This window comes from Corylus avellana, chromosome 8 (assembly GCF_965113065.1).
Source record: "Corylus avellana chromosome 8, dhCorAvel1.hap1.2, whole genome shotgun sequence".
Classification (NCBI taxonomy): Eukaryota; Viridiplantae; Streptophyta; class Magnoliopsida; order Fagales; family Betulaceae; genus Corylus; species Corylus avellana.
The window spans coordinates 3,605,913-3,630,982 of record NC_142497.1 but is presented as its reverse complement, the minus strand read 5'-3'; the positions used below and the strand labels follow the sequence as shown (position 1 = coordinate 3,630,982).

At 34.4% G+C, this 25,070-nt stretch overlaps 2 protein-coding genes across 3 annotated transcripts; both read left to right on the top strand.

The window, feature by feature from the left end:
- Nucleotides 1–6,699: 6,699 nt before the first annotated feature.
- On the top strand, nt 6,700–24,903 carry LOC148583983 (serine carboxypeptidase-like 16). The gene is made up of 11 exons (XM_088519084.1): nt 6,700–6,830; nt 6,962–7,068; nt 17,442–17,504; nt 20,780–20,853; nt 21,009–21,131; nt 21,495–21,597; nt 21,715–21,752; nt 21,899–22,000; nt 23,202–23,288; nt 23,471–23,626; nt 24,724–24,903. Exons 1-11 carry the CDS (start codon nt 6,700–6,702, stop codon nt 24,901–24,903), a joined length of 1,164 nt encoding a protein of 387 aa, XP_088375210.1.
- On the top strand, nt 10,961–13,796 carry LOC148583984 (beta-amylase 2, chloroplastic-like). Of its 2 annotated transcripts, none has more exons than XM_088518969.1 (4): nt 10,961–11,204; nt 12,217–12,332; nt 12,550–12,769; nt 13,247–13,796. In XM_088518969.1, the coding sequence occupies exons 2-4, from the start codon at nt 12,219–12,221 to the stop codon at nt 13,273–13,275; spliced, it is 363 nt and encodes a 120-aa protein (XP_088375095.1). In that variant the 5' UTR covers nt 10,961–11,204; nt 12,217–12,218; the 3' UTR covers nt 13,276–13,796. The 2 variants fall into 2 exon arrangements, with proteins under 2 accessions (XP_088375095.1, XP_088375094.1); XM_088518968.1 differs by having other exon boundaries at nt 10,964–11,204; nt 12,114–12,332.
- Nucleotides 24,904–25,070: the final 167 nt, after the last annotated feature.

Below are 25,070 nucleotides of genomic sequence, written 5' to 3'. Positions count from 1 at the left end.
TGAGGAGCTCAAACATTTCCATCATGAACATAATTTATTCCTCAGCTGCAACTAAGTCAAGGTTCATCATGAACATAAGCTCTGCGAAGGTTGTATGCAATCAATTTTTGTCCCATTTTATACTTGTGAGCAATGCAATTACTTTCTCCATGGCAAATGTGCTAGACTACCCTTAAAAAAAACAAGACCCAACTCACCAGCATATGCTTACCCTCCGCCCATTCGGATTTATACTTGGTAAGACCATATATTGTAACGATTGTCATCGTCTTAGCCATGGCTTCGCTTATGCATGTTTCGACTGTAAATACAGTCTTGATATCCGATGTTGTTTGATTCTGAAAACCCTTGAGCATGAGGGTCACAAGCATTCCCTCTTCCTTGCTCTAAGTTCAATTCAAGATTGCAATTGTTGTGAGTGGCCAAGGAGACAAAATGGTGTATTTGTATGCACGGAATGCAATTTTGCCTTGGGTTTTGAATGTGCAACACTCCCACTCAAAGTAGTTGAGTATGAACATGATCTACATCCCCTCTTACTCACTCACACTGCCAAAAAGGATTATGGAGAATGTTATTGTCTAATTTGCGAAGAAAAAAGAAATCCAAACCATTAGTTCTATTACTATGAAAAAATGGGACTTTGCTGCTTATCCTCGATGCATAGTTTGGAGACATCCCTACATTAAGTATAGAAGGGATTTTACTTGGTATGATCACCAACCCCCTCTCAATTTTGTCCGAAGAACTAAGGACTCTTGCCCATGTGATTCATGCGGTGAAATTTTTTATGAAGATGTTGCTGTAAACTGTACACAATGCAAATCCATCATCCATCTGTGGATTAAATGTAAGGACAAATTGATAATAAAATAACTTTTAGCACTTATAAGAAAAATGTCATTTTGTAGTTTGTTGTACTAGCTAGCACATTTGTGTCTATGCGCTAGAGAAAGTTTCTCATAATTATATAATTTATTTCATCATATACTTTGATTGGATTAAACTTTTGGTTCACTCTTTTTTAAAAAAGAAAAAGAAAAGTTTTTTTTTTTTTTTCATATATATCATAAGTTTGGTTATTAGTGGAGGAGTAAAATCACAAACTGTCTTTATTAAGATTTAATTTCAATTCTTTCGTCACTTTCTTTCTCTTTCTTAGGGAATACTTTAAATTAAATTTAAACCCTTAAAAAACTTATAACATAAGTATTGTAATTTTTTTTACAACACCTAAGCGGAATCCTGATTCATATTGACTAAATTAAAGCTTTGAATACTTGGGCAAAATCAGACAATCAAGAGGATATTGATGAAAAATGAGGAAGTATATATAATGAGTTTATTTATATGGAAAGCTGGTATGGGATTGATGCATATATGATTTTCTTTTGCTTAGCAATTAAGGTTGTCTTGATTAATTTTTCCACTGTCATTTTATTAAAATATTGCCTATTCCATAATATCACCAAATAAAGATGGGCATCGTTGGGCCTGCTTATAATTTGAAACTTTGAAGGCCTATATAAAGGAATGTAAAGTAAATACCATGGTATGGGCTGGGCCCAATTAATATATGCACCGAGAAATGGAGCAATTCCTTTTATCAACCCCCTTGCCCGTGTTCTTTCCATTTTTTAATTTTTAACTGAAACAAAGTGGTTATTTTTGGTATTTGGCTCGAATGAAAAATTGCTAAATATTTCTTATATTTTCATATAATTTAAGAAGTTGCAAGGAAGAGAGTGAAACGATGAAGAAGAGCTACATAAGAAGAGTGTGAAAATATAATGTCTTCCATAATGGGATCATATTGCTTGTAATTTGGGCATGTAGTTGTGAGAGCTCCTTGTGGGGCTTACTTGCTCAGACAAGTGTTCCGACAATCCAAGACTTTCTTAGGCAAGTAAGCCTCATAAAAGCTCTCTCACAATTGTCTGTCATGGAATGTGGGAGAGCATTGAAAATGGCTTATGCAGATAAGAAATGTAAATCATTTTACACCTCGTGAAAGTTATTTTTTTTGGTCAACTAAAAACATTTTCAAGCTAACCAATATTTTAGTTCGCAACAAACACTAAAAAAAAAAAAAATAAAATAAAACCAAAACCCCCCAAAAAAAATAAATAAATAAAAAAAAATAAAAAATTTTACGTTGAAACAAACATAGCCTTAATCAAAATGAATCCTAAGGATTCACTAAGTAGGATGATGGAACCAACATAGGATAAGTCATTTGGTTATATGACCTTAAACTTTTTTAAATGTTAAATAATAAATATAAGCAAATGCAGTATATGCATTGGATATTTGCGTGAAACCAATACCATGAAAAGCTTTTTAAATTATCATTTATCCCAAAATTTTAAACTATTAAAAATAATTACATTTTTATCGTATAATGTTGATGTAATGATCTTAATCAACTCTTGGATCCGTTCTTGTTAAAAAAATCTTAAAAAAAAAAAAAAAAAAATCTAAAAGGTTTATTGGGACTATCTTGTCAGCATTTTAAGATATATATATATATATATATAAAATGTAGTATATAGCTTTATTCTTTAATTAATATTCTAACACTTCCTCTCATAGAAGGTGAATTATGGAGACACGATTTGAACTCAAGATCTCTGTTTGAATGCTAAATATCTCAAAAACTTAAATTAATATAAAATAATTGATTTAATCATTAAAAAAAAAAAAAAGGGGGATAATCCATGTAACATACATCTTTGTAGAGTTCCTCATTTGGACAACTAAACTATAAAAAAAGAGTAAAGTTAGAAAATAAATTTTTATTCCACAATGTTAACCAAGCAGTTCCAACCAATTTGGACCAATCTTAAAACAAAAAAAAAAAAAATAGTTAAGACTACCACATCAATATTATAATATAAATGTAATATAAAAATAAAGTTTTTAACCTTGCTATTCAAAAATTTAAAAATAGTATTATAGATAGAAACAAGGTGGGTGCCACTGTTGGAATAGGATTTGAAATACTTGTGAGACTTTTATAGCCAACTACTTCTTTACAGAAAAAGGTCATGTCTAATGCTGGGTACTACTCCCGTTGCCCTTTTGTTTTGTTTTTTGTTTTTTGTTTTTTTCATTTTATTCAACTTTCTAATAGAAAGGTCAAAAGTTACACCCTAAAAAAATAACCAGTCGTTATTTGTTATATTGTTGGAGATGGAATATTACTAAAAAAAATGTACACATGTTTTTTAATTGTAATTTTTCCATATATATTTACATTGGGGATATTAACATTTTGGGACCATAAGCTCTGTGAAGGTTATATGCAATTAATTTTTGCCCCATTTTATAGTTGTCAGCATTACCCAACTCATCCACATTTGCTTTAGCCTCTACCTCTACCGACGTGGATTTCTAATTGGTTATAACATTGTAGTTTGTTTCGCTTGTAATCCTTTTAGTGATGGCTTTGCTTTGCTTACGCATTAAAGTTAGTACATTTTGAAATCTTCAATACAGTACCTACTCGGCTACTCACATAAGGGTAGGAGCTGCTGGTGAATGTCGGGAATAATTGGAGACTGGAGTAGTGACCTGACCCAATCAAAGAAAGGCCGGAGAGAGTTGATGACAAGTATGGTGAGAGGAGAGTCTCCTTCAATAATCAAAGAGACCCAAATGCTCTTCTGTTGTTCATAAGTGTCTTCTTCACATATTAAATATCAATTTGTACAGGTGTTAGTATTCGTGTTGGCTGAATTCGGTTCCAAAAAGTGTTCCGAAATGAAGGTTAGAATGCCCCAGTTGGACGTCCCTTTACAGAGACTTTGTTGGATGAAAATCACTAGAGGTCAGAAGATCCCGTTAATAGCCCCGTCCAGACGCACTGTTCATGCACTATTCACGATAATGGCGACTCTAAAAGTCGCCACTGTTTTAGACCAAATAGCGGCGACGCTAATGACCTTTTTAATTATTTATTATTTATTTTTCTCTTCTCAATAGTAGCGACCCCAGTGTCGCCGCTATTGACCCCTCATCAGCGGTGACTTATAGAGTCGTCGCTGTTTTAGACCAAATAGCAGTGACCTTTTTAATTATTTATTATTTATTTTTCTCTTCTCAATAGCGGCAACCCCAGTGTTGTTGCTATTGACCCTTCATCAACGGTGACTCTGGGGTCGACACTGTTTTCCACTGAATAGCGGCAACATTTTATCTCCGCTAATAGTTTTCTAATTTTTTTATAAAATTTTTATCATGTTATTAGCAACGACCTTTAGAGTCGCCGCTATTTACTCATTATTAGTGGCCACTATTAGCGGCAACTTTTAAAGTCGGCGCTAATGACACCTCATTAGCAGCGACTTTTAGGATCGCAACTATTTGTTTGGTCGCTAATGAGGGTTTTTCTTGTAGTGATACTTGTCTTCATCCTCTTTATTGTTTTGCTCATTTTGGTGATTGAATGTTTCTTGCCATATAGTTCTAATTCTGCATTGCTTTTAGCAAACACCTATTCATCCCCCTAGGTGTGTTTGGGGTCATTATTATATTTTCAACAGGGCCCCTAGTTGTGACAAGTCACAATCCATTATTGAATGTTTGAATGTTGGTATGAAAAGCTTGATCCCAAGTAGTGGCTGAATTCAAGCCACGAATTTACAGTACTATCAGTAGGAATGTTGGTATTGAGAAATTTCAAAACTCGAAACAGACACACAACAAAAATATGGAGGCCAATTTAATCAATGGCAACTACCACCCATATGTATCATATATTTGTCGGTGGGGCGTGTATTGCTCACACTTACAAATCTTCCTCGTAGAAAAAAAATTATAGAAACAAAAAAATTAGAACCCTCGGTAAAAGGATGAATGAAAAATATATTCTCGAAGATTAAATTAATGTATAAAAATAAAATAAGTATTCATTCGGTGTTTAGCAAAATATAAACAAAAGAAAAGATGCAAAATAATTATTTCTTAATATATTTCAATTTTCAATTTACTTACCTATCAAAATGGAATCCGGTGTTCTTTTAGAATTCAGAAATTTATTTGTGATTAAATTTATACTAAATTTTGCAACAGTTTCTCTTTCAATGTACAACATTAAATAATATGTCATAAATTCATCTTCAATTTTGTTGCGAAGCCTAGCATCGACAATATTCATGGCTAAAAATATTTGTTCTGTAATTGCAGTATAAAAGAGAAGACTATGTACAAGTACACGTACAACACAAAAAACAAGTTGGTAGATAATTAATCTTAATTTGGGTGATACCAACCATGTGACACAATTCAAACATATTCGTCAATTCTCGAAATCGATCTAAATCTTTAACTACATTATGCTCATAATGAAAAAAGCTATATTTTTAATTGTTTTTTTAATATCTATAAAGCCTTGCCGATAAAACTTGTTTACCATCTAACAAAAATCAATGATTCTAAAAGATATACTTGCAACTCAATGATCAAGAGCCAAGGTGAGAAAAAGACACTCCATCATATGCTTACTAAACCAGCAACTTAATTCTTGCAATTGAAAATCTATTACAGCACAAAAAATATCTAATCTATAATGATGCTCAATTAATGTGAAGTCAACTTATTGATGGCGAGCTTAACCTTGTCTTTCAAAGTAACGTAAAGAACATCTATCTGTGACATCTATGTTATGTTCTCCAGAAGATAATTTCACAATATTGGTAAGTAAATGATCACATTTATTATCTCTATATTATTGGATAAGTTCTTTAGTGGATAAAACAAGATGCATGACATCTAGAAGGACAAAGTTTTCTTTTAAACTAGGTTGGAGGAATTTCTTTTAACCTAATCTATAAATGTGACATATGTCTCATAAATATGTGAGATGCACATATTTTTTTAATAGTATGGACAAAGTTATAATAAATTTTATTAAAATCTCATGTGTATCTCACACGTAACATGTTATTAAAAAGAGTGACATATGTCACTTTTATAGAGTAGGTTGAAGAAATTTCCTCCAACCTACTTTGGAGGAAAACTGTGTCCCATTTAAAATATCTTAAGATTTACATTACAATTCTTGACATACAAGATGCATGAGATTCAAGGAGTCTAAGGGGATTTAGATTTTCTGCAAACAAACTCAGCCCTTCAATGGGTTCTTCTAATTCCTGAAATCTCTCTAGAGCCTTAATTTCGCAACTCTCCCTCTTTTCTCACATGCATAGTCATATTCAGGGACGGAGGAAGGGGAGGACTCGCAGGGGCTAGGGCCCCCCCAAATGACAATTTTTTTTTTTTTTTTTTTTTTTTAAAGGTAAAAACAATTTTTTTATGGCTAATTTTTTTTTTTTGCTAATGGGCCCCTGCCCATTAAATTTTTCCAGCCATGGTCCCTGCCCATTCTCAAGGGTGGCTCCGTCTCTGGTCATATTCTTCCCTCTCAAACCCTAGATTTCCTCCATATTGTCTCCTCGATCTTATCTAGCTCGAGATCGACCAGCAATTGATATATAGTAAAACCATGACAAGTTAGGAGAGAAAAAGCATGAAAATAAAAATAGAACATGTCTAAAACAATTGATATATGAAGGGAAAACAAGTAAATTAGGTGAATTGTTTTCCATTAATAATTTTGAAAGTTTGGTGTTGACTGGTTGTTTGAATATTCCAGGCATAAATATATATAAGCCGATAGAGGAAAAGGCATTGAATTCCATGGAGTACAGAAATGGCGTGATCATTCTTCTACTAGTGTTTCTCTGGAGCACTAGTACTACTACTTCATGTTCCATCGCCAAGACTCTACCAGGTTTCGACGGCAATCTCCCTTTCAAGCTCGAAACAGGGTCAGTTCATTCACGATCATCTTCTTCTTAATAATTAATATTACTGCAATATTAATTAATCTTTTTCTTTAATTTACTTTTTTTGTTTTTTAACCCATGAAAAATGAAAATATTATAAATGCATGCTGCAGGTACGTAGGTGTAGGCGAAACGGAGGATGTGGAGCTGTTTTATTATTTTGTCGAGTCTCAAAGTGATCCATCCAATGATCCCCTCCTTCACTACAAAAATGAGGCTAGTTTTTGACTAGGGGTTTTTGACGTGTCAATGGTATTGACACGTCAAAAACCTCTTTTGACGCGTCGTTTTTGACGTTTATCGTCCGTTAAAAGGGTAGGTGTCAAAAAACTGGAGTTTTTGACGTGTCTACAGTGACACGTCAAAAACTTTTGACGTGTCAATTTTGCCATGTCAAAAATATTTTTGACGTGGTAGTGTTGCCACGTCAAAAACATTTTTGACGTGTCAATTTTGCCACGTCAAAAATATTTTTGACGTGCTGAATTTTAGCACGTCAAAAATTTTTTGACGTGTCAGTTTTGCCACGTCAAAAATTTTGGCCATTAAAAAAATATTTTAATTAAAATTTTTTTTTAATTAAAAAATTTATTAATTTAAATTATTTTTTAATTAAAATTATATGGTCAGCTCTCTCCCCCCCAGCTCTCTCCTCTCTTCTTTTCTCTTTTCTCCATTTTGGTTACTCCCCCCCCCCCCACCCATTTTCGTTAACCCCCCCCCCCCCCCCCCACCTCTCTCCCTCTCTTCTTTTCTCCATTTTCTTACTCTCTCTTCTTTCTTCTTTTCTCCATTTTCCATTTTCGTTACTGCCCCCCCCCCCCTCCCAGCTCTCTCCCTCTCTTCTTTTCTCCATTTTCTCTCTCTCTCTCTTCTTTCTTCTTTTCTCCATTTTCCATTTTCGTTACTGCCCCCCCCCCCCAAGCTCTCTCCCTCTCTTCTTTTCTCCATTTTCTTACTCTCTCTTCTTTCTACCCCCCCCCCCCCCCCCCCCCCAGCTCTCTCCCTCTCTTCTTTTCTCCATTTTCTTACTCTCTCTTCTTTCACTACAAGCAATATGGTCTTTAGCGACCAAACAAATAGCGGCGACCCAAAAGTCGCCGCTATTGAGGGGTTATTACCGGCGACTTTTTTTAGTTGCCGCTAATGATCCATTAATAGCGGCGACCTGTGGGTCGCCGCTAATAGTCGACACTAAAAACCAAAAAAAAATTTATTTAGCAGCAACAACAATAGCGGCGACTATAAGTCGCCGCTGATGAGAGTCAACAGCGGCAACCCTGAACAGTTGCCGCTAATAAGTGGTCATTAGCGGCAACTCTACAGTTGCCGCTATTGACAGAGGAAAAAAGTAATTAAAATTAATAGCGGCGACTTTTGGGTCGTCGCTATTGACACGAGAAAAGTAATTAAAATTAATTAGCGGCGACCCAAAAATCGCCGCTATTAATGGGTCAGTAGCGGCGACTAAAAAAGTTGCCGCTAATGACCCCTCAATAGCGGCGACTATTGGGTGGCCGCTATTGACACGGGAAAAAGTAATTTCAATTAATTAGCGGCGACCCCAAAGTTGCCGCTATTAATGGGTCATTAGCGGCGACGTTTTTAGTGGCCGCTAATGACCCCTCAATAGCGGCGACTATAGGGATGGCCGCTATTGACACAGGAAAAAGTAATTTAAATTAATTAGCGGCGACCCAAAAGTCGCCGCTATTAATGTGTCAGTAGCGGCGACTAAAAAAGTTGCCGCTAATGACCCCTCAATAGCGGTGACTATTGGGTGGCCGCTATTGACACGGGAAAAAGTAATTTAAATTAATTAGCGGCGACCCAAAAGTTGCCGCTATTAATGGGTCATTAGCGGCGACGTTTTTAGTGGCCGCTAATGACCCCTCAATAGCGGCGACTATAGGGATGGCCGCTATTGACACCACAAAAAAAAAAAAAAATTATAAATATTGGGGCGATGCTATTGATCCTACATATATAATAGAAAAAATTATTTACCAAAAATTCACCTCGAATCCTCCGATAATATGTCATTATTTCTTTTATATTAATTATTGGTGAATTTTTTCTATTTTTCTATTTTCTATTCTTATTTTATATAAAAAATCAATATTTATTTTTTTCTTTTAAAGAAAACAAATTCTCCTATTAATTATTATTGAAGTTTTCTATTTCTTATTCTTATTTAAACGTTTGATCGAACAATTGACCGATCTTGGTGAATTAATTCGATTGATCGTGATAGGATCAAATGATTGATCAAACATCCGATCGATCCAGGTGAATTAGTTCAATTGATCGTGATATGATCAAATGATCGATCAAACATCGATCCTATGAATTAGTTCGATTGATCGTGATGGGATCAAATGTTTGATCAAGCATCCAATCGATCCTGGTGAATTAGTTCGATTGATCGTGATAAGAACAAAGATTGATCGAACATCCGATTGATCTTAATGAATTAGTTCGATTGATCGTGATAGGATCAAACATTTGATCGAATCCTCTGATCGATCATAATGAATTAGTTCAATTGATCGTGATAGGATCAAACGATCGATCATAATGAATTAGTTCGATTGATCGTGATAGGATCAAATGTTCGGTCAAACATCTGATTGATCCTAATGAATTAGTTCGATTGATCGAGATAGAATCAAATGTCCGATCGATCCTACTGAATTAATTCAATTGATCATGATAGGATCAAATTATCGATTAAACATCCGATCGATCCTACTAAATTAATTATATTGATCGTGATATGATCAAATGATCGATCAAGCATCCGATCACTCTTAATGAATTAGTTCGATTGATCGTGATATGATTAAATATTCGATCAAACATCCGATCGATCTTAATGAATTAGTTTGATTGATTGTGATATAATCAATTGATAGATCAAACTAGATACAATTAAAGGTTCAATCGAATACTCAATTGAACTGTAAGCTTTTTACATTATCTTAGTGCCTTAGTTATATTGATTTTATATTCTTTTTGAATTTTGTATCATTTTATAATTAATTATAAGATAAATATCAACTTAATGATCTTTATCATAAAAATTTATTAAACGGAAATTTTTAGTTAATATTATAATAATAAAAACATATTACAAGAGAAATTTTTTTAAAAAAAACTCTAAATAAATAAATAAATAAAAATTAAAAAATTGTAGGAGAAAGTCCACATAACCCCCTTAAACTACCACTCAATTGACAATGTCCTCCCTAAACTTTCAATTGTGACAATGTCCCCCCCAAACTACCAAAAATTGTTAATGTTCCCCCCAATGACGAAATTACCTATAGTAAAATATAAACAAAAATACTAAAACTTTTAGAAAAAAATCTAAAACTAACAAAAAAAAATCCAAACTTGGCCAATTTTTTTTTTTTTAAAATCAATTTTATAAGAAAAAAATTTTAAAAATTTTGATTTTGATTTTTTTATTTTTATAAATATTGAAAATTTTCGTTTTTTTATTTTATTTTATTCTTGTTCTATAATTTTATTTAAATAAAAATTTATGTTTAAAAAAATAAAATTTTCGCTTAATAAAATGAAATTTTTTGTTTTTTAAAACTAAATTAAAAAATAGTTAAATATTATTTTTAAATTAAAATTTTCGTTTTTAAAAAAAAATCAATTTTTTTTTTTAAATTTATAGAGATATTTTTGTCTTATTGAGAAATCTATAGGGGCATTTTTGTCTTATTGCTAGCTTTGGGGGGGACATTGTCAATGTTTTAGTAGTTTGGAAGGAACATTGTTACAATTAAAAGTTTGGGGGAGACATTGTCAATTGGGTGGTAGTTTGAGGGGGTACATAGACTTTACCCAAAATTGTAAGTATAATTTAAAAAAAAATAAAAAAATAAAAAAAAAATAATTGAGCTCATTAGCGGCGACTAAGGTCGCCGCTAATGAGTGCGCATAAAAAATTGGCGCCAGCTATTTATATTGGCGCGATTTCTTAAATTTTCAGACATGTTTTATTTTTTTTTTCTTTTTTTTTTTTGGATTAAAATCCCTCATCGATCAGTACTATTTTTTAGAAAGCTCTGTTTTATTTTCAGCTGTATTTTTCATTTTTCAGACCTCCCCATCAGTACTCTCTCACTCTCACTCTCTCTCTCTCTCTCTCTCTCTCTCTCTCTCTCTCTCTCTCTCCGGCGAACGTTTCTCTCTCTCCGGCGAACGTTTCTCTCTCTCCGGCAGCTCTCTTTCCGGCGCAGCTCTCTCTCTCTGGCGCACTCAACTCTCTCCGGCAGCTCTCTCTCCGGCGCACTCAATTCTCTCCGGTAGCTCGATCTCTCTCCGGCGTACCTCTCTCCGGTATGAGTTTCTCCTAAATGCTTGCCTCCCGGACAACATTCACTTTTTCTTTAGGAGTTTGATCACTACTTTTGTTGCTCTTCTAAAAATAGTGTATAATTTTTAGGGTTCCTAAACTGAGTGGGTTCCTAAACTGCTTTGGGAATAATTAATTAGCCAAAATACTACAAAAAGACTAGTGATAATTGGTATAGGTAGATTTATATACAGCTTTTACACCGTCTTCATCACTGGCACCTTTTAATTATTCATTCTCATTTCTCCACAATTTGAATTTGAAATTCTAAAGAATCCACCACAGTTTAGTTAATTAAATGGGTCCCCTAGTTGTAGTCCTATACCTGGCCTCTCTCTCTCTCTCTCTCTATATATATATATATATATATAGTTTAGTAATGTGGGTGGGTAGTTGGCATTTACCCATAGACTTAAGGGTGCTTCACAACTTTTGATAGATCGAAGACAATTCAAAAATGATGCAGGTTCATTTGATTCTTATTTTAAATTTCAAAATATTAAAGGACTATACAATGATAATCTGGGATTCATCTGAAAACAGATCGTGAGGAACAAAATTTTCAGAAAATCATGTGGGAAGTTCGTACAAAATTTTCTTGTTTTTTACTGTTTTCACCCTGCTTTCAAGGAGAATTACCTAATTGCCTTGTTGCTGACCCAGTTCATGGTAAACTGAGTCATAACATTTGGTCAATTTAATTTAGATTATCGCAAATATAAAATGCTATGTGCATTCATCTTCACTATAAATATTGGGTTATGGAAGTTGTTTTACTAGTTATGGCTTAATTCAGTAAGTTCATCTAAATCCTAATTTTTGGAACCTTAAATTTTTGTTTTACTAGTTATGGCTTGTTTTAGACTGTTTGCTATATTTTAATTGTTGAGCAGCTACCAAGTATTCACTGGTGGTACAAGACAGCCAATCATGCTGCTGAATTAACTGCTGGGTTCTATAACTCTTGCAATCGTGATGGTTATGCTACAATTGCAGCAATGATAAAGAAGCATGGAGCTGCTTTAAATTTCACTTGTGCTGAGGTACAAATGTTAGACCAGCATGGGGACTTCTCAGAGGCACTGGCAGATCCTGAGGGTTTAGTCTGGCAAGTAAGCATCACTGTTTGAAACATCTTGATGACCTCTGTTATTTACTTAATTTAAGTTTGCTATTACATTGGGGAAAGCTGGAATATATTACTAGAGCCTCTGTGTATGTCTCTTGTGGCGAGTTTGGAGAAATATTTTGCAGATGATTGCTTAGATTCAAGTCTGCAGATTTATTTTTGAAATGTTTAGCAGTGAACATCCTAATTGTCTATTTCAGGTGCTGAATGCTGCATGGGATGTTTGCATACCAATTGCTAGTGAAAATGCACTTCCTTGTCATGACAGAGTAGGCTACAACAAGCTATTAGATAACGCCAAGCCCATGAATGATCTAGATGGGAGGCATTTTTTGTCTTTTACCTACCTTCGGCTTAGTCCACTTCTTATGGGAAGTCAAAACTTCATGGAATTTGAACGCTTTGTCAAGAGAATGCACGGTACACTCTTCTTCAAATGTTGACTTGCATTTATACCCATTTGGTAGGGAGGGTATCAATCCCTTTGTTTGCCCAGGAATAGGGATTTTTTATTTCAGCTTGGGTTTTACTGATAACCAATCAGTATATATGCCTTGAGATTGAGATCATTTAAAAAGGTGGTTAGTCCAATGAAATGGCTTCCCTTGATTGTCTGTCATCAGCATTGAAATTCTTACTAAATCAGTTCAATGCAATCTAAAATAATAGACAGACTTGCTTTTCAATGTCTGTAAAACTTCTGCATGATCTAAGTAATTTATAATCTTTTACAGAACATAAGCATAAGTCTCTAAGAGCAGTTTGGTATAATGGAATTTAGATTAGTCACAAGCCCATTAGCGAGTTCATACGTCTGCATCGATACAATTTATGAATCAGGATAGCTTCACACAATTGCTATACTGAATTTGTCTTATTTATGCTATTATGCTGCAGGGGAAGCAGTTCTTGATCTCCAGGTATAGTGGGATGACAGAAGTCTCTCCAGGATGTGTATTATTTATCTCTCCACACCCCCCCTCACCCCAAAAAAAAAAAGTGTTGGGGGTTACTGTGTTGCAGGTTAGGGGAATAGTATTTTTAGTTGCTATTATCTATACTAGGTAATTGACAACTAGGTCGGGCTATTTTTTAATCAAAGCACAGCCAATATGTAAAAGTAATTTATACCTAGATTTAGCATTATCCTTTTGAATGCATGAAGCAGAATCTTCATCAGTGTATTAAATTATTGTTCCACCCTAAGGGTTCACCTAGAGTAGCTTGGTGAAAATATTTTGTTGTGGTCATAATGTGCTACATAGCACAGGTGATGTTTATTAACCCAACTACATAGTCATATATCAATTGGCAGATACAGCTTGTGCTTTCTATTTCATTTGAAGTTTTTAAGATGTAAAGAATGCTGCTGCTTGAGCTTAAGAAATGTGACATACAAGGTGGTGGTGATTAGGGAAATGAGAATCTCCTCCATTTTGCATCTTTATCCTCTGAATTTGTGCTTCTTAACCTGCCTGAATATGATGATGATAACCATAGTTCAAATTTGGTTTCGTTTTAATTCCCATAAATAAATAAAAAAAAAACACCCACAAATAATGATAATTAATTCCCTTCAGTTGTTTTTTTTTTCTTTTAAATCACATACCCAACCAATTAAGAGTTGGGAAAAGTACAAAGCAATCAAAGCTATACGGACAAAATAATGACGTCCCCAACATGTCATTATTTTGTGTTGTTGTTTCCCTCTTTCACTTTTTGTTTCATGATAAGAAGTGAATCCTTGAATCCACTTGTCCTTCCATATGCAATGCTTGCACCAACTTGTTTTAATGGTTTAGCTATTATTCATTTGCTTGATGAGATGAAGTCCTTTATTTTATTTTAGACATAGTTTGTGCTCATAGGTGAGGACTCAAACCCTTCAATATATGTAAGGTTTGTTGCTCTTAGGGTCCACAATTCAAAGGCAAGCCTTGGATTGGGTGGTTTAGTTTGATTGACTTGGCATGAGTTTACTTTTGATTATAACCTTATTGTCCGGACGTCCCCAACATGTCATTATTTTGTGTTGTTGTTTCCCTCTTTTCACTTTTTGTTTCATGATAAGAAGTGAATCCTTGAATCCACTTGTCCTTCCATATGCAATGCTTGCACCAACTTGTTTTAATGGTTTACCTATTATTCCTTTGCTTGATGAGATGAAGTCCTTTATTTTTTTTTGGACATAGTTTGTGCTCATAGGTGAGGACTCAAACCCTTCAATATATGTAAGGTTTGTTGCTCTTAGAGTCCACAATTCAAAGGCAAGCCTTGGATTGGGTGGTTTAGTTTGATTGACTTGGCATGAGTTTACTTTTGATTATAACCTTATTGTCCAAACGTCCCAACATGTCATTATTTTGTGTTGTTTCCCTCTTTTCACTTTTTGTTTCATGATAAGAAGTGAATCCTTGAATCCACTTGTCCTTTCATATATATGCAATGCTTGCACCAATTAACTTTAGTTATCTCGAGCGATTTGACTATAAATAGGCTTGGTGTAATTCTCATAACTGTTATATAATAACATCTATTATAAGCAGGTCTATTTTTTTTTTTTTTTTTTTTTTAAAAAAAATATATCATTAGCGGCGACCTCAATGTCGCCGCTAATGATTTTTTTATTTTTTTACGATTATCAATAGCGGCGACCTACGAGGTCGCCGCTATTGATACTAAGTAGCAGCAACATCTAGGTTGCCGCTATTGATAGTCAGTAGCGGCGACATCTAGGTCGCCGCTATTGATAGTCAATAGCAGCGACCTATAACGTCGCCGCTATTGATTATCAATAGCAGCGACCTAGAAGGTCGCCGCTATTGATAGTCAATAGCAGCCACCAAGATGGTCGCCGCTATTGACTGTCAATAGCGGCGACATTTTTGTTGCCGCTATTGACCATCATCAGCGGCGACACTCGGCCCATTTCAAGCTTTTTTTGCGGCAACAAAAAAAGTCATTAGCGGCGACTTTTAGTCGCCGCTATTGACCCATCAATAGCGGCGACCCCAAATGTTGCCGCTATTGATCATCAGTGGCGGATTAATACCTGCAACTGAATAGCGGCCAAGGGTCGCCGCTATTGATCAATAGCGGCGACGTTTTGCTCATTAGCGGCGACTTTGGGTCGCCGCTAATGAGCAAATTTCTTGTAGTGTTTCCTTCATTTTCAAAAACTCAAAACCAAAAATCTTCAAAAATCAAAAACCAAATCAAAAAATTAACCTGAAAAATCAAAAACCCAAACCCAAAAAATCTTCTTATCTTCTATTCTTCTTCTTCTCTTTTCCTTTTTTTTTTTTTTTTTTTTTTGCAGATCTACTTCTGTTCTCCTTTTATTTTTCTTCTTTTTCTTCTTCCCTCTAGAGGGAGCTGGCCGGCTGCAGAGAGAAGCTAGGGAGATTGAGAGAGGAGAGAGAGTTGAGTCTGGAAATGAGAGAAAAATGACCAAAGATATAAAAGAATTATAAAGGGAAAAAAAAGAGGGAAAGAAGATAGGAAAAAGAGGGAAAAAAGTTAAAAATCCTGCTTTTTTTTAGTGACGTGTTAACATTTAGCACGTCAAAAAATTTTGACGTGCTAAAAGTTACACGTCAAAAATAAACCAGATTTAAAAAAAAAAAAAAAAAAATTGAAACAGTAATAATTTTTGACGTGCTGGGTTGTGGCACGTCAGAAACCCAGCACGTCAAAAACTCTATCTCTATATATATATATATATATATATAATATCGTTTATATGTGTGATATATATAATTAAAAGAATTTAAAATAATAACTTTTATTAGCCTGCATGGCACGTCAAAAGACTAATAAAAAATATATTTTATTTATATATGTATATTTCTGATTTAATATATATATATATATAATTTCATATATAATTATAATAAAACAAAAATAATATGATAAATTATTATATTTTTAATTATATAATATAATGAATTTATAATATATTATAAAAATATTATAAATATATAATATTTTTGACGTGCCATGTGTGGCACGTCAAAAACTTATAATATATATATATAATCTTATTTAAATTATTATAAATTTTATTTATTTAAATTTTATTAAAATTATATTTACTCTATCATATATTTACTCTATCCAATTAAAATTAATTAGAGAATAAATAAATTAATATTCTAGATGTATAGATAATTAGATGTATCAACTAACCGACCACATATGTTGTGTTTGTCGAGTTCATATGAGGTTTGCGGGTCTTATAAAATAAATGTATCAAGTATTTTTTATATATTTTTACAAAATTAATATGACTAGCTATCATATTAATATTACTAGACTGATCAATTTATGCATGCATGATATATATATATATATATATATATATACCAAGTAATTTATACTAATATGATAAACTATAATTTTCCTATTCAATCAAAATTAATTTTTTATGCCAATTAACATTAATTATTTTTTAATACATATTTTTTTATATCAAAATTAAAATTAGTTTTGACATATATATATATATATATATATATATATATATAATTAATTAATTAAAATTAATATTTTTTTGACGTGTCATGCTTGACACGTCAAAACATTTTGACGTGCCATGCATGACACGTCAAAAGTTTTTGACGTGCCATGTGTGGCACGTCAAAAACTTATAATAAATATATATATTATCTTATGCATGCATATATTTATATATTAATTGGCATGCATGTGATATATATATATATATATATATATATATATATCACAATAAGAATTATAATTTATACTAATGATAATAAACTATAATTTATACTAATGACAATAAAAATTAATTTTTTATGCCAATTAACATTAATTGTTTTTTAATGCATATTTGTTTATATCAAAATTAATGTTACATTTTTTTTTTATTAAAAAAAGTTTTTGACGTGTGGAATTGACACGTCAAAAGTTTTTTGACGTGTTAATTTGACACGTCAAAAGGTTTTGACGTGTCAAATTGACACGTCAATAATATTTTTTTTGACGTGTCTGCTTAGACACGTCAAAAGTTTTTGACGTGGCAAACATAAGTTACTGTTTGCCACGTCAAAAAACATCTATTTTTTTGTAGTGCTTGCTTGGCTCAATGGAGGTCCTGGTTGTTCTACCTTCGTTGCTTTTTTCTACGCAAATGGTAATTAAGCTTTATTTTCATTCATAACTCTATGAATTTTTTTTTTTTAATGAATGAATAACTTTCATTAATTAACAAACAACTAAACGAACACTTAAAAAACAACGTACACTTTACATAGAAAAGCTAAACCAAGTAGCTAAAGAAACAATATCTTCCCAGCGAGTAGACAGGTTAAGCTCACTACATAGACTAATAACCTTCTACCAAATTCCGCTACTATAACTACAAGCAAAAAAATAAATGATCTCTATCTTTTATTACATGTCTACAAAAAATGCTTTTCTCATCCCTTTGAAACCCTCATATCAACAACTTTCTCCCCGTGGACAAAGCATCCCTCACTGCTAATCAAGTGATAAAGCTTGTTCAGGAATTGAAAAAGGAAACCAACTCTACGATTATTATCACTTATAATATATATGACCCCTGGCTCCGTGTTGAATGCATTAATTATACATACTGTTAGAATATTTTATATATTATTCTAGAGTTTATTGTCTTTTCTATTAGGGTTTATTCCATACCTTAATTAGTCTAGGATTACTTGCCTATCACTCATAATCTCTCTATAAATAGAGGCATCTGTATTCATGCATACACACACTACTTAATTCAATGTAGTCCTTATATGCTTCCGCTCTCTTTTTTCTCTCTCATTCTTCCTCCATGAGAGATATATTTAACATGGTATCAGAGCTACTTTCTTGTAGCCTCAAATAACTCCAGTAAACGTCTTTTGACGTTTTTCGGCGCTCCCTCCGGAGACCTAATTTCGGTCGTCGGTGTGCCGCCAAGCGGTTTTCCGCTCACAGTCCAGCGCTCCCTCCGGCGATCACCCAATTCAAGTCATTGGCACGCTGCCAAGCAGTTTTTCGCTCAAAATCTCTTCCACTCCTTCAGATCTACAGATCTGTGGAAGATCCGGCCGCCATCAACTCTCCAAGCCCTCCGTGCTCCTCCACGCTCCTCCGATGGTTTTTGCCTTAACGAATTGCGCCGCCACCGTGAGTCCTCTCAACCAAATAACCACCAAAAGTGGTGTCTCAAACCCGGATCGGTGGATCTGTGCAATCTCAGCCCATTTCAGCATTGCACACGCCTCCACGCTCTTCCCGCAGTTTCTGCAGTCTCTTCTAAGCACCACCAAGTGCGGCCATAGTCCCTGTCGGAGCTACACGCTCCACTCATGACAACAGATCAGACGCCTCCGAGTTCAGATCCGAAGAGATCTGGAGCGTCCAACCTTCCACACGCCCCTACGCGCAACCAGAAGGTTCTATCCACCAATAAAGGTGCCTCCAAGCGTGGCTACCGCTCCTCCACGCACCGCCACCTTTGTCGAATCATCGTGGTTTTCATTCCGTTTGGTAGATCCGTCGCCAGTGGTCTCAAATCCATCCAGATCGCCGCCATTGGGTCGTCAACATGCCGCCATGGTCCTGCTAAAGGATCTGCTTGTGGGCTTCACGCACCAGTCAACCTCTTGGCGCGTGAGATGCACGCGCCTAAAACCCTAATTAGGGTTTTGGCGCGTGTGATGCATGCGCCTTACGCGGCTACCACTACCACGTTTCCTCCAGAGGTACCGCCACATCAGCCCTAGCCCTCTACCACATGTCAGCTTCGAGAGAAAAAAAAAAAAAAAAATGTGTATATCCGAATCCTAGCATTTTCAACTCGATCCAAATTGGTCCATGGGTTTTCAGTCATTTTCAGCCCAATTCAAACCAGCCCACTCATCCAATCGGTTCCAAACCGGTTCAACTCGACCAAGCAGGTCCTAAATCTTGTTCAGCCCACTCGGATCCACAATCCGAACTGGATCTGTCCAAGTCATCCGACCCGATCCAAAAACCGGTTCCAACCGGGTCATCGGGCTCAAATCGAATCTCCCCAACCCGGTCCAATACCGGTTCCTAAACCGGGTCACCAGGTCAAGCTCTCCAAAGCAATCCAAATTTGTCAACCTGATCCATTGGGTTAGACACGGTTCATATAATTTTGGGTCAACCATTTTAGTGGTCAATGGGTTTTGGCCAACTTTGGCCCATGTAATCGGCCCAACAGACTTAAGTCTCAAGCCCAAAATATTGGGTCCAATCCATCCCAATGGATTCAAATCTCAAGCCCAACATTTTGGGCCTAGCAGCTACCATCAGCCACCAGCTGCAGCCGCCGCCTTCCGTCGACCACGTCTGGCCGCCAAACTTCGGCCACCTCCAGCAACTTTTCCGACGGACATAAAAAAAAAAATCCCTTATTTTTCCCAAACCTTGAGTTTGAGGGGGGATATTAGAGTATTTTTGTGAAATCACCCGGATCCAAGCTTTTCAACCCATCCACCTGGTTAGAACCGGGTATTGCCGCTACTAGCCGCCGTGCACCACCTCCGGCCACCCAACTCCGACCACGCTCCTGCGACCAAAAAAATATATTTTCCTTTATATTTCCAACCTCAATTTTATACATTGAGTTTGAGAGGGATGTTAGAATATTTTATATATTATTCTAGAGTTTATTGTCTTTCCCATTATGGTTTATTCCCTACCTTAATTAGTCTAGGGTTACTTGCCTATCACTCATAACTTTTCTATAAATAGAGGTATTTGTATTCATTCATACACACACTACTTAATACAATGTAGTCCTTATATGCTTCCGCTCTCTCATTTCTCTCTCATTCTTCCTCCACAATATATCAGAGATATATTTAACACATACAATGAAATACATAGTATGTATGATGTTCATATTGGCATGTACTTTTGTATTTAAAAAAATAATAATAATATGGCCATATGGGGGGTGGCTTCTCATATATAGCCGAAGAGGGTGGAGGAGCCACTCACAAATAAGATTTTTGCATTTAATGGTGTATATAAAGTTAACGTTTATATATCTTTCTTTTTTTTAAAAAAAAAAAAAAAAAAAAAAAAATTGAAATTATGTACACCATTAAATACAAAAGTTTTAAATCTTAATCATAAAATGTATAATAATACCCATTTTATTTGGAATTTAGAAGATTTTTGTCCACAAGTAAGAGCCCATCTTCGCGAAGGATCATATTTCCTTCAAAACGGCAAACAACCCCAATTCACCTAATTTGGATTTTCTCTAATCGGAGGGAATCAAGTTAGCTTTATTTGAATAGTAAAATTATTAAAATAATATAAAAAAAAAAAATTTATAATGGGGCATGTCACATTGGAATTCACAATATTTAGTAAATTTTGTGTTTTGCAATTGACTTTCCATCAACAAAAATGCAGGACCATTATCTTTTGATTCTAATTACGTTGGGAAATTACCAACACTCAAGTTGAACCCATACACGTGGACAAAGGTTTGCGATTTCTAGTTGTGTTAATTCCTACGCAAATTCTACAAAAACTAATATTTAGGAATATTATATTTAGTTTTCTTCCGTTTAACATATATGGTGGTCAATTTTCCTTTTCCTTTTCTGTTTCTTTTTTTTTTTTTTTTGTCAATTTTCAGTTCCTCAACGTACTATATATAGATTCACCAGTTGGTACTGGATTTTCTTACTCAAAAAGCCCCCAAGGATACTATTCCGACGACCAAAAAGCAGCCGCGGATATCTACGAATTCCTACAAAAGGTGCATGGAAATTAACGTGACTGCTTAATTTGTTGTTTGGGTCTTGAGAAAAAAATGTTTTTGAATTTTTAATTTGATGCAATTTATCTTATTTGTTAGCTTTCGGTGTTTTGATAATAAAATTTTTAAATAATGTAATACCATATACACCATAAAATGAAACAAAATATAATTTAGACGGTAAAATATTATCTCTCCATTTAAGTTATCCCTAAACATTGTTATATTTAAGTAAAGAAAAAGTAGTAAGAAGCAGGCTAACTCAACGAATATATAGGTGAAATAGACGCCAGAATGCAAAGAATCATTTCTCATTTTACAGTAAGGAAATTATCTTATCATGATTTGGAATCACCTTGGCAGTGGTTGATCAATCACCCCAAGTTCGCAAAAAATCGACTTTACGTCGGTGGTGGTTCATATTCGGGCATTCCTACTCCAGTTATTGTTCAAAAAATATATGACGGTAAAACATGTTGATGATACAGTAAATTTTCGTTATAGTCAAGTTCTTCTGTACAATATTTAACCTTAGCCTTTTTTTCTTTTCTTGTTTTTTTTCCTCTTTGGTGTGGAACCGCAGGCAATGAAGTCGGACGCAAGCCATTCATGAATATCAAAGTACGGAAAATGAAAATAGAAATATAATAAATCGAAATGATTGTTTCTGAGGATTAAGAATTTTTTTCTAATTATATATCAATGATTGCTCCTTAATTCTATGTTAATTATGGTTGATCTTGATATATTATTGGGATTAACACCAGGGGTATGTACTTGGGAGCCCAAAGACGGATTCTTATCTTGATGCTAATTCAAGAGTTCCATTTGCACACCGTTTGACGCTTATCTCAGATGAACTCTATGAGGTTACTTTTGTTCCTCTACTTGATACATGAAATTGTTAGGCTTTATTTTACTTCTTTTCACATTATTTATGCTTTGTTTAAAGCCTTTTTTTTTTTTTTTTTTTTGGGCTGCTAAATATCCCACATCGATCACGGGTCATACAAAAGTCAAGCAAAGATATTGATGGAACTAGCTAGACTCAATCATATCTAACTACATGAGGAACAAGTTCATATATAAATATATAACTCTTTGTATGTCACTGTCCCAATCAATTTTCAGATTTTTAGCATATTTTGAAAAATCATGTCCATATCCACTATCCGATCAATCAGAACTTTTCCAACTAAACAATGATTTTCTCTCTTTCCCATCTCCATTACAATGCACATTCTCGATCACATCTTCCTTCACTTCCTCTCCCATCCATGACAAAATATCCACATATATGATAACTCATTCACCTTCGGTTAGTTATTTGCTCCTAAAAATAACCAGAAAGAAAAATGAAAGACAGATCAGAGATCTAAGACCGCTACTTTGAGAGTTTCGTGTAAATAAAACCTTAGAAACCAACATATATAAGGTAATCGAAACCCCAAATAGCACGAAAAAAAATAAAAATAAAAAAAAAAAAAATCCTGTAGATTGTTTGTTGAAAGCAAATCTAGAGAAAAGACAAACAATAACCGCCACAGTAATATGAGCGTCACTAAACTCACTACTGTATTTTTCAAAAGAAGGACAGAATTGGAAAGGATCCTCCTAAAATGGTTATCCTTGTTTAATTTATCTCTTTGGTGGCTAGAGAAAATTACATTAGTTATTGAACCTATGGAATATGATCACATTATGTATGAAAGATGAGCAAGATTTGGGAAGCGTGCTTAAACTTGTCAAACAAAAAGCTATGTAATTAGCTTCAAGCTTCAAAGTTTTCAAATTATTATAATCAAACTTAAAGAGCAAGATGATTTTTTTTTTCTTTTCTTTCTTTATTCTATCATTTGCGTTGCTCATTATTCATTATCTCTATAAATAGAAACCTATGTAATATGTACTTCAATATACTGAATGCAGTCAAGATGCAGCCCATCATCGTCTCCGCCCTTTTCTCTATTTAATTATATATCATATTTAACATCAATCCTTCTTAATTTGGTGAATTTACATATATGATTCAATTTTTTTGTCTTTTGATGTGTTATTCTGCTTTTAAAGTCAGCCAAAACAAGTTGTAATAGCGATTACGTCAACATTGATCCAAGAAACGAACAATGCCTAACAGATGTTGCAGCTATCAATGAAGTAGGTTATATATATATATATATATATATATATATATATATATATATATATGAAGTAGGTTATATATATATATATATATATATATATATATATATATATATATTTGCTTTTTGGCTTTTTATTAAATTAAATTGATGATCACAATAACATGGAATTTCGACTGCATTTCATATATATTGCAGTTACTCAGTGGAATCTATTATTCTCAAGTTTTGCTCCCTGCCTGCACCAGTGGCTCTAACTCTAAGAAACCAAATACTAATTATTACACAGACGACGGGGACCAAAGAATTTTCATGAAAACTTCCAAGAATTTTCTCCAAGAGCTCTGGTGTCGAGTAAATCTCTCTCTCTCCCTTCTTTTTTTTTTTTTTTCCCCTCTATTAAAGAATTGATTAAATTATTAAATATTTGAAAGAATTGATACTTTAACGCGCTATCAGAACCAAAAGTCTTGAGTTCAAATATAGACTCCGTCATTTAGTCAAATTTCAATTAAATATCTTACATTCAATGCCAGGTTGGTAACTTTTTTTTTCGAAAAAAAAAAAAAGAAGAAATTGTTGGTCATGCGTTAAAAAAAACAAAAAGATGGATATTTAAACGCGTTAAAAGTCGCAATACCTTTTTAAACGGCGTCACAGCTATGGTAGGCTTTTAAAATGGAGTTGCAACGAAAAGAAAAATAAAACGAAGTTACCGTACTCACAACTGGGAAAACGAGTATTTTAGTCAACTAAAGGCTTATTTAAACGGCGCGTTTTGAAGAAAGAATAAGAACACATCTTACCTCGTCTTCAACCTTTTGTCTAACTAAAAAAGTCTGAAACTCTCTATAAGAAAAAAATCTTGTTTGCCCCTAATTTATAGTAAGTGGCTGAGTGGTTGAAGGTAATATCTATTGCCCTTGATGATGAGTAGCTTAGGGCGGGGCAACCAAGACATTTGGAAGATTTTTTACCATAGGTAAGGGAAAATTTTGGGGGTTGAGGAGGGGCATTTGACCCCTCTCAACCCCCTTCCCTCCACCCTTATTCACATATCAAATCATTTTCATGGCTACATTTTTCCTTGAATATTTGATTGTATACAAGACTTTATTTATAGAGATTTCGTGTAACTTTTGTTTCTTTAAACTCTTGTAACTCTTGTCTTAATACGTCACCGTAAACCCAACGATAGATCACATATGTTGATGTTTGATCTTGCACATCAAAGGGCTGAGAAATGATTTCTATGGGCAGAATTGGAATATCAGCTGCTATGACTAAAACTTGGACTTTGGCAACTCTGGCCAATATCGTCTACTTTTTGCCGTGACTTTAACATTGGCCTTCTTGTGTCTTCTTTTGGCTGGTGACATGTCCTTTTCTCACTCCTGGTCGTTGGGATAGCTAGGGTTGCATGAGGGCAGTCTTCATGATGTGAACCCTAGGGGCGAATCTTCTACTTGCAAGAGAGGACTTTGAGTGGTGCTCCAAGGTTAGGACAAGTGACGACATTGGTTGAAACCAGGCATAGCTTGGACTCGGGTTCAACCGATCATGGGGACACAAAACTTTTAGTCTCTAGGCTTCTCAAGTCTGCTGGTGCCTCCAAATTCGACAGGTCTTAGGCTCCTATGACGTGTGAGCTTCAAGCAGTTCTTAAGCCTTACAGGAGTCCTCCAATTCCATTGGATGATTTGAGAATCTATACATGAGAATTTTTTCTAGTAGTTCTGAGTTTCTCAATGGTCTCAGGCGATTCCTAGGCCCTACACAATCTATAAAATGATCAAAT